This window comes from Carcharodon carcharias, chromosome 9, assembly GCF_017639515.1.
Source record: "Carcharodon carcharias isolate sCarCar2 chromosome 9, sCarCar2.pri, whole genome shotgun sequence".
Taxonomy (NCBI): Eukaryota; Metazoa; Chordata; class Chondrichthyes; order Lamniformes; family Lamnidae; genus Carcharodon; species Carcharodon carcharias.
In genome coordinates this window covers 32,669,959-32,678,046 of record NC_054475.1, presented here as the reverse complement: position 1 = coordinate 32,678,046, position 8,088 = coordinate 32,669,959, and the positions used below count along the sequence as shown (strand labels likewise).

General features: G+C 42.1%; 1 protein-coding gene across 1 annotated transcript; it reads right to left on the bottom strand.

The window, feature by feature from the left end:
- Positions 1-3,084: 3,084 nt before the first annotated feature.
- On the bottom strand, positions 3,085-6,176 carry gpr25 (G protein-coupled receptor 25). Its single transcript, XM_041195951.1, has 2 exons — positions 6,118-6,176; positions 3,085-4,523 (listed from the first exon to the last, which is right to left on the bottom strand). The coding sequence occupies exon 2, from the start codon at positions 4,479-4,481 to the stop codon at positions 3,345-3,347; it is 1,137 nt and encodes a 378-aa protein (XP_041051885.1). The 5' UTR covers positions 4,482-4,523; positions 6,118-6,176; the 3' UTR covers positions 3,085-3,344.
- Between the last annotated feature and the right edge of the window lie 1,912 nt (positions 6,177-8,088).

Here is an 8,088-nt window from a genome sequence, read left to right as displayed (position 1 = left end):
GGATTGCAGTAGTTCAAGAAACAGCTCACCAGCACCTTCTCAAGGGCAATTAGGGATGGGCAAATAAATACTGGCATAGCCAGTGACGCCCACATCCCACGAATGATTTTTTTTTCGAAATTGGATTTTGTCTTGCATATAAAATTGGAAAGTTACTCCTAAATTCCATATCTAGATAAATGAGATTATAATGCATCACAAGGTGTGCTGAGCCACATACTGGATAGGTATTAAATATGAAATTCTATAACGATTCTTATAATGTGTGTACAAAGGAATGCTCCTCCATGAAATTGTGAATGTATTCAGGTACAAAATACAATTTACTAATAAGATCAAAAACAAAAACAGAAATACCTGGAAGAACTCAGCAGGTCTGGCAGCATCAGTGGAGAAGAGCACAGTTGACGTTTTAAGTCCTCATGACCCTTCAACAGAACTAAGTAAAAATAGGAAAGGGGTGAAATATAAGCTGGTTCAAGGGGTGGGGGGGTGCTGGGACAAGAAGAGCTAGGTAAAGGGCCAGTGATAGGTGGAGATAACCAAAAGATGTCACAAACAAAAGGACAAAGAGGTGTTGAAGGTGGTGATATTATCTAAAGGAATGTGCTAATTAAGGGTGGAAAGCAGGACAAACAAGGTACAGATAGCTCTAGTGGGGGTGGAGTGGGGTGAAGGAATACTAAAAAGGCTAAAAGGTAGAGATAAAACAATGGATGGAAATACATTTAAAATGAATGGAAATAGGTGGGAAAAGAAAAATCTATATAAATTATTGGAAAAAACAAAAAGGAGGGGGAGAAAACGGAAAGGGGGTGGGGATGGAGCGGAGAGTTCATGATCTGAAATTGTTGAATTCAATATTCAGTCCGGAAGGCTGTAAAGTGCCTAGTCGGAAGATGAGTTGCTGTTCCTCCAGTTTGCGTTGAGCTTCACTGGAACAATGCAGCAAGTCAAGGATGGACATGTGGGCATGAGAGCAGGGTGAAGTGTTGAAATAGCAAGCGACAGGGAGGTCAGGGTAATGCTTACAGACAGACCAAGGGTGTTCTGCAAAGCGGTCACCCAGTCTGCGTTTGGTCTCTCCAATATAGAGGAAACCGCATTGGGAGCAACAAATGCAGTGGACTAAGTTGAGGGAAGTGCAAGTGAAATGCTGCTTCACTTGAAAAGAGTGTTTGGGCCCTTGAACGGTGAGGAGAGGGGAAGTAAAGGGGCAGGTGTTGCACCTTCTGCAGTTGCATGGGAAGGTGCCGTGGGAGGAAGTTGAGGAGTAGAGTGTGATGGAGGAGTGGACCAGGGTGTCATGGAGGGAACGATCGCTATGGAATGCCACCGATGGGGCGAAGGGAAGATGTGTTTGGTGGTGGCATCATGCTGGAGTTGGCAGAAATGGCGGAGGATGATCCTTTGAATGCGAAGGCCGGTGGGGTGATAAGTGAGGACAAGGGGGACCCTATCATGTTTCTGGTAGGGAGGAGAAGGTGTGAGGGCGGATGCGCAGGAGATGGGCCGGACACAGTTGAGGGCCCTGTCAACGACTGTGGGTGGAAAACCTCGGTTAAGGAAGAAGGAAGTCATGTCAAAGGAACTGTTTTTGAAAGTGGCATCATCAGAACAGATGCGACAGAGGTGAAGGAACTGAGAGAATGGAATGGAGTCCTTACAGGAAGCGGGGTGTGAGGAGCTGTAGTCGAGGTAACTGGGAGTCGGTAGGCTTGTAATGGTGATAGACTGTCCACCAATATCCATTACAAGATGTCTGTGACATCTTTTGGTTGTCTCCACCTATCACTGGCCCTTTACCTAGCTCTTCTTGTCCCAACACCCCGCCCCCCCCCCAACCCCTTAAACCGGCTTATATTTTACCCCTTTCCTATTTTTACTTAGTTCTGTTAAAGGGTCATGAGGACTCCAAACGTTAGCTGTGCTCTTCTCCACCGACGTTGCCGGACCTGCTGAGTTTTTCCAGTTATTTCTGGTTTTGTTTTTGTTTTGGATTTCCAGCATCCGCAGTTCTTTGCTTTTATCTCTCTTTATATATATACTAATAAGATGTTGGGTTGGGAGTAATTTAAAAGTATAAATGATGCATTTTGGCTATTCTTAGAATAGGAAATCTGAGTAAATCAGCAAGCTGCCCTATAAAGTCGAGTGAGGGGTATTCTACTTGTTACTTGCATTTATGTCCGGTGTAAGTACAGTTTATATGTCTTTTTTTAAGTGCAGCTAAGCGCTTTGTTCATAGATTTATTTATAATCGTCCCCAAACTCTTTCCTGACTATAGCATGCTGTAGAACTGTTCCATCTAATGCATACTTCTTGTTTAGTTCATTGCTGCCTTATTATTTATTTTACATTTATCTTGATTATAATTCATTTGCTATTAGTCCAATTACGCATGGATTTACTTACATAAAAACAAAAAAACTGCGGATGCTGGAAATCCAAAACAAAAACAGAATTACCTGGAAAAACTCAGCAGGTCTGGCAGCATCGGCGGAGAAGAAAAGAGTTGACGTTTCGAGTCCTCATGACCCTTCGACAGAACCAAAGTTCTGTCGAAGGGTCATGAGGACTCGAAACGTCAACACTTTTCTTCTCCGCCGATGCTGCCAGACCTGCTGAGTTTTTCCAGGTAATTCTGTTTTTGTTTTGGATTTACTTACAATTGGTTCTGTTTGTTGATATCATGTATAAATTCAAATATTTTGTGATTACGCTTGCTCAAGTTATATTTATCTATATTATATATATATACATATGTGTGTGTGATTTCCTCAACAGTGCATTGACATAAATCTCTAGAATAGTTACCTCGCGCTCGAATATTATTGAAAAGGGAGCGAGTTCCAATGAGTTTGTAGATACATGTGTGTGTCAAATGAGGGCTTAAATGTGAAGTTTCATGTTTCCCTCCAAGATGCAATCGGTTTCGCTCGCTTCTTTTAAAAAAAACTTTCAGTTTCAAATGTGCGACGAGAGTAAGGAGAAAAAAGAACCGAGAAAAGTAGTTGCTTTGATGAAAGAAGTAATTTTATTTAATTAAAAGCGGCCCAGATACATTGGTTACATAGTAAGAAATATGATTTGCTTTTAAATGACTACTGTTTGCACAGCAAGTTAATCTAGCTATACATTTGCCACGAGGCTGAGGTGCAATCACAATTTTACATTTAAATGCAACAACAGATTTCTGCCTTGTGTGTGTAGATCAGCACACCGGTTTAATGCAATTCACAGTCGCCCTCCACCTTACCAGTGCTCAGACGCATTTATCTGACAATCTTGTAAACGTCTCCGTTTGAAGATGACTGAAACTTTTAACTGTAGAGAGATGTAGTCAGCAGTGCTGGACTGTCTGGCTAGGGTCTCCGTGGGCAGCTTGTACCAGCTGCTGGATTTTCAGTGCTGTGCTGCTCTCTGTGGTTGTTGACCCAGAGCCAAAGCTGCCGCTTCTCTTTCCGAGACCGGTAAAGACATACGAAGTCATCCGGCGAGTTCTCTGTCTGAAATTCCGGTCCAAAAATGCATAAATGATCGGGTTCACGCAGCTATTAACGAAAGCAAAGCAAGAAGCAATGGCTAAACCTCGGCTGACCACTGGCCAGCAAGAGAGTTCAGCATTCTGAAATTGCAAGTACAGAGTGATCGTTTTGAAGACGTTAAAGGGCAACCAGGATAAAATAAAAGCCGTCACGATGGTGAAGACGATTTTTAAAGAGTTTTCCCTTCTCTGGATAGTTTTTTTGCTGTGGCCGTAATGTTCCCCTAGCTTGACAAGGATGGAGCAGTAGCAAAACAGTATGATGACAACAGGCAGAACGAATGTCAGGTTGATAGCAGATAGATTGAAAGCTCGTAAAAATGGAGAATCCGTGTCCTCTTTGCAATAGGTCATGTTTAATTGGTCAGGTTTTCTGAAGTAGGCAGAAGGTATGGCCAGAAGCAAAGAGGAGATCCAGATCACAAAACTGATTTTCAAGGCGTACTTCTGGGTTCTGATATGCTTGAAGTTCAGCAGTTTAACGATGGCTAGATATCGATCAATGCTCATGGAGGTAAGAAAGAAGATGCTGGAATACCTGTTGACAGCAACCATGTAGCTGCTGATTTTGCAGAAGGCACTGCCGAAGTTCCACTGATGGTTGTTGCTGGCCGAGGCTGCCCAGAAAGGCAGGGTGAAGACAAAGACTAGGTCTGCAAACGCCAAGTTGATCACAAAGGTGTCCACCAGTCTCCTCCTCCTACTCTCTTTGAAGATCATTACTAAGATGACAAAGATATTACCCAAAGACCCAACGATGAAGATCAGGTAGTAGAGAACTGAGATAGCAATGTTGACAAAAGGTAGGTTTTCATAATAACAGATTCTTCCATCTGTGTCATCCACATATTCCTCCCAGTCAGAATACAAAGAATATTCAGGATATGAATCGTTATAGTTTTGCTGCTCAGTGACTCCAACTTCAGTGGGCATTTTGGTTTGGTTTGTTGCAAATTTGCTCTCACTTCGAAGTAACTAGCGTATAAAAAATCGTTAAAAGAATGCGTTCAGTTATTTCGTTTCGTTCATCCACACGTGACAACGGTGTTGTTCAAAGATTCGAACTTAAACAATTTGTTCACAGAAATAAAGATGGGCTGAGACAATAAATGAATAAAGAGCTGAAAGCCTCGAGGTCCCTTTTTATAGTGGTTTCAATCTAACAGATCTGAAGCTGTTTTGATATCAACGTGCCAGTCAGAGTAGTGATAGGTTTGGTGGCACAGGATGTAAAAGTAAATAAGGGGAGGAAGAAAACAAAGACTCGACTGCAATGAGGAATCAACCAAGAGAAACACCACTAAATCACCCATGTCCCTCAACCTTTTATAGATGTGTTATTAAAAGTTAAAACTTTACTTTTGTAAAAACTAAATTAAAAAGTTCATAGAATGCGGTTCTTCATGTGGGATGATATGTGAAACCAGTTGTTCAATGAAAAACAGAGAAGCTAAAAGAAAATATTGTACCTCAGTGTCTCCTATTCTGCAGGGTTTGGTCTATAAATACATCCACACAGTGCCCATGTTTTTGGGTGTTGATTGGCTTACTAAGCCCCTAATGTGGCAGGCAGGAAACATATTAATGGCACACAACATTAATAATGCACAAATCAGCCAGTGAGGTTAACACATTGAGAGAAATACTGAGAGCTACGGCTCTCCAGTCTTGCTTCTGCCCTCACACCTTCCTCTCCCTCCCAGAACTGTGATAGGGTCCCCCTTGTCCTTAATTTTTACCCCACCAGCCTCCGCATTCAAAGGATCATCCTCTGCCATTTCCGCCAACTCCAGCATGATGCCACCACCAAAGACATCTGCCCTTCACCCCCCCCCCCCCCCCCGGCAGCATTCCACAGGGATCGTTCCCTCCGGGCACCCTGGTCCACTCCTCCATCACCCCTACACCTCAACCCCCTCTCACGGCACCTTCCCATGCAATCGCAGAAGGTGCAACACCTGCCCCTTTACTTCCGCACCCCCCCCCCAACTCCTCACCGTCCAAGGGTCCAAACACTCCTTTCAAGTGAAGCAGCGCTTCACTTGCACTTCCCTCAATTTGGTCTACTGCAGTCGCTGCTCCCAATGTGGTCTCCTCTACATTGGAGAGACCAAATGCAGACTGGGTGACTGCTTTGCAGAACACCTTTGGTCTGTCCGCAAGCATGACTCAGACCACTTTGTCACTTGCCATTTCAATACACCATCCTGCCCACATGGCCATCCTTGGCCTGCTGCAATGTTCCAGTGAAGCTCAACGCAACTTGGAGGAACAGTACCTCATCTTCCGATTAGGCACTTTACAGCCTTCCAGACTTAACATTGAGTTCAACAGCTTCAGACCATGAACTATCTCCTCTATCCTCACATCTTTTTGATCCCCCTTTTTTCTATATTCATTTCTATTTTTTAACTTTAATTTTTCCCCCACTTATTTTCATTATTATTATTTTAAAAATTTATTTCCATTTTTATTCATTGTTTTATCCCCAACTTTTAGCCTATTTTCGATCTTTTTTCCCACCACCCTATCCCCACTCCTGTCATCTGTCACTTTCCAGAGTGCTTACCCTGGTCCAGCCACTATCACATTCTGTTTTCCACTCTTAATGTCCCCAGTAGCATCTCCTTTAGCCAGTACCAACACTAAACAACCCTTTGACCTTTTGTTTATGACAGCTTTTGCAATCTCTCTTTTGCCTCCACCTATCGCTGACCTATCATTTGTTCCGCACCCCCTCCCCCCCGCCTTAAACAGCATATATTTCACCACATTTCTATTTCTACTTCCCTTTAGCTCTGAAGAAGAATCATACAGACTGGAAACATTAACTCTGTCTTTCTCTCCACTGGTGCTGTCAGATCTGCTGAGTTTTTCCAGCATATTTTGTTTTTGTTTCAGATTTCCAGCATCCACAGTATTTTGCCTTTTACAAAATTCCCAGGTTATGTGACTGATATGATCTCAACTGTTGTTGTAATGGTACTGCAAATGGCCTTGGCCTGATTAGGTTAGGAAGGGAAATAGTATCCAGGGCTCTGACTCCTGATGGAGCTGTGAATCATCAGATCAAATAACTTGCTAACACTCATAATTAAGGCTCATACTAAAGAGGGACAGTCTGGATGCTGCCTGAATAAGAAGATGACACCATTAGCTGAGGAGAGAAGAGGAGGGTAAAAAATAGCAAAGAGGCAAAAGTGGCTGTGAATGTTACAATGAAAGGTCTTTGTAGCCACTGTTACTAGAAGAGTAAAATTATGACTAGGAGATTACTCATAGGATCAAAAAAATGTGATGCATCTAAAATACAAAAATGGAGACAAACAAAAACGTGGCTGAGGAAACAGATTAAATCATAAAGACATATTGGAAGGTATTGCAAAGAGCTACCAAAGTGAGGGCATATTTTCCTCTTTAAGGTGAGATGACATCCTTACTTTTCTGGACTCCTATCTATCTAATTTGTTGTTTGGGGCATGATGCAAATAACCTAACAGGGAAAGATTATTTTGAGGGTATAAAATAAACAGAGGTTACAAACTGGAGTCTCCAGTATCTTTTCAGCAGACAGGAATCCAGAATAGTAAGGATGTCATGTCACCCCAACAAAGAAAATATGGCCTCCCTTTGAAGCTCTTTGCAAAAGCTTACACCATGTCTTTATGATTTATTGTTTTGCTCTGATGTTTGAGTGGAGAACCATGGGTGGGTCTGTTTCTATCACTTTGTGGTTATGTGGATGTTGTCACTGGTTTGCACAACTGGAAGTGGGGTGATTTGAAAAAAAAAACAACAGCCTAGGTTTTGCTGTCAAAGTAACGGCTAATGGGCCTTGCCACTATTTAAGTATAAATGTGCAGCAACTTCAGGCAAGGAGCAGAAGTATGGCTAAATGGCAATTCCAAATGTTACTGGTGAGTTCCTCCGCTATCTTCTCAAAAGCAGCATCTCACTCTCTGCCTCACCACTGAAATGCATTAAATGCCATGAAGATACTACATTTGCTCCATAGAACTTTGTCTTGTTATTTCAAGCATAAATACCCTTTTATTAAATTAATCATTAAAGATTACTGCCAATCAACCTTTCTGGTACTGAATATGAACTACTACATATGTGGAGTCTGTTATGATCCCCTTAGAGACTGATCACTTGTAGAAAGATATCTGAATTTCCAGTGACTGACTGGAATGATCACATGACAAGATTTCAAGTTTTAAGACTTTTACTGTACCAAGCTAACTCAAGGTAAATTTGTCTAAACACTATTCAGTGGGCAACTTATACCCTAAATTAAATAAAAGTTTCCCCCATTTAACTTTTAAAATGACCGGAAATCCCATGCCTTGCTTATACTTTATCCCTTAAGTGGATATTTAATTCTCCAGGAACCAATCCAAAGCTAGTCCCAGCTCCTGCTGGCTTGTTTCCTTTTCCCTTTTTCCTTTTGCAGCCAAGTAACTTCTAATCTATGAACTAACTTTCACAGTGAAGGTTATCCTTGCGATTCCTCCCTCTAGCCAAAGCTAGGTAAATT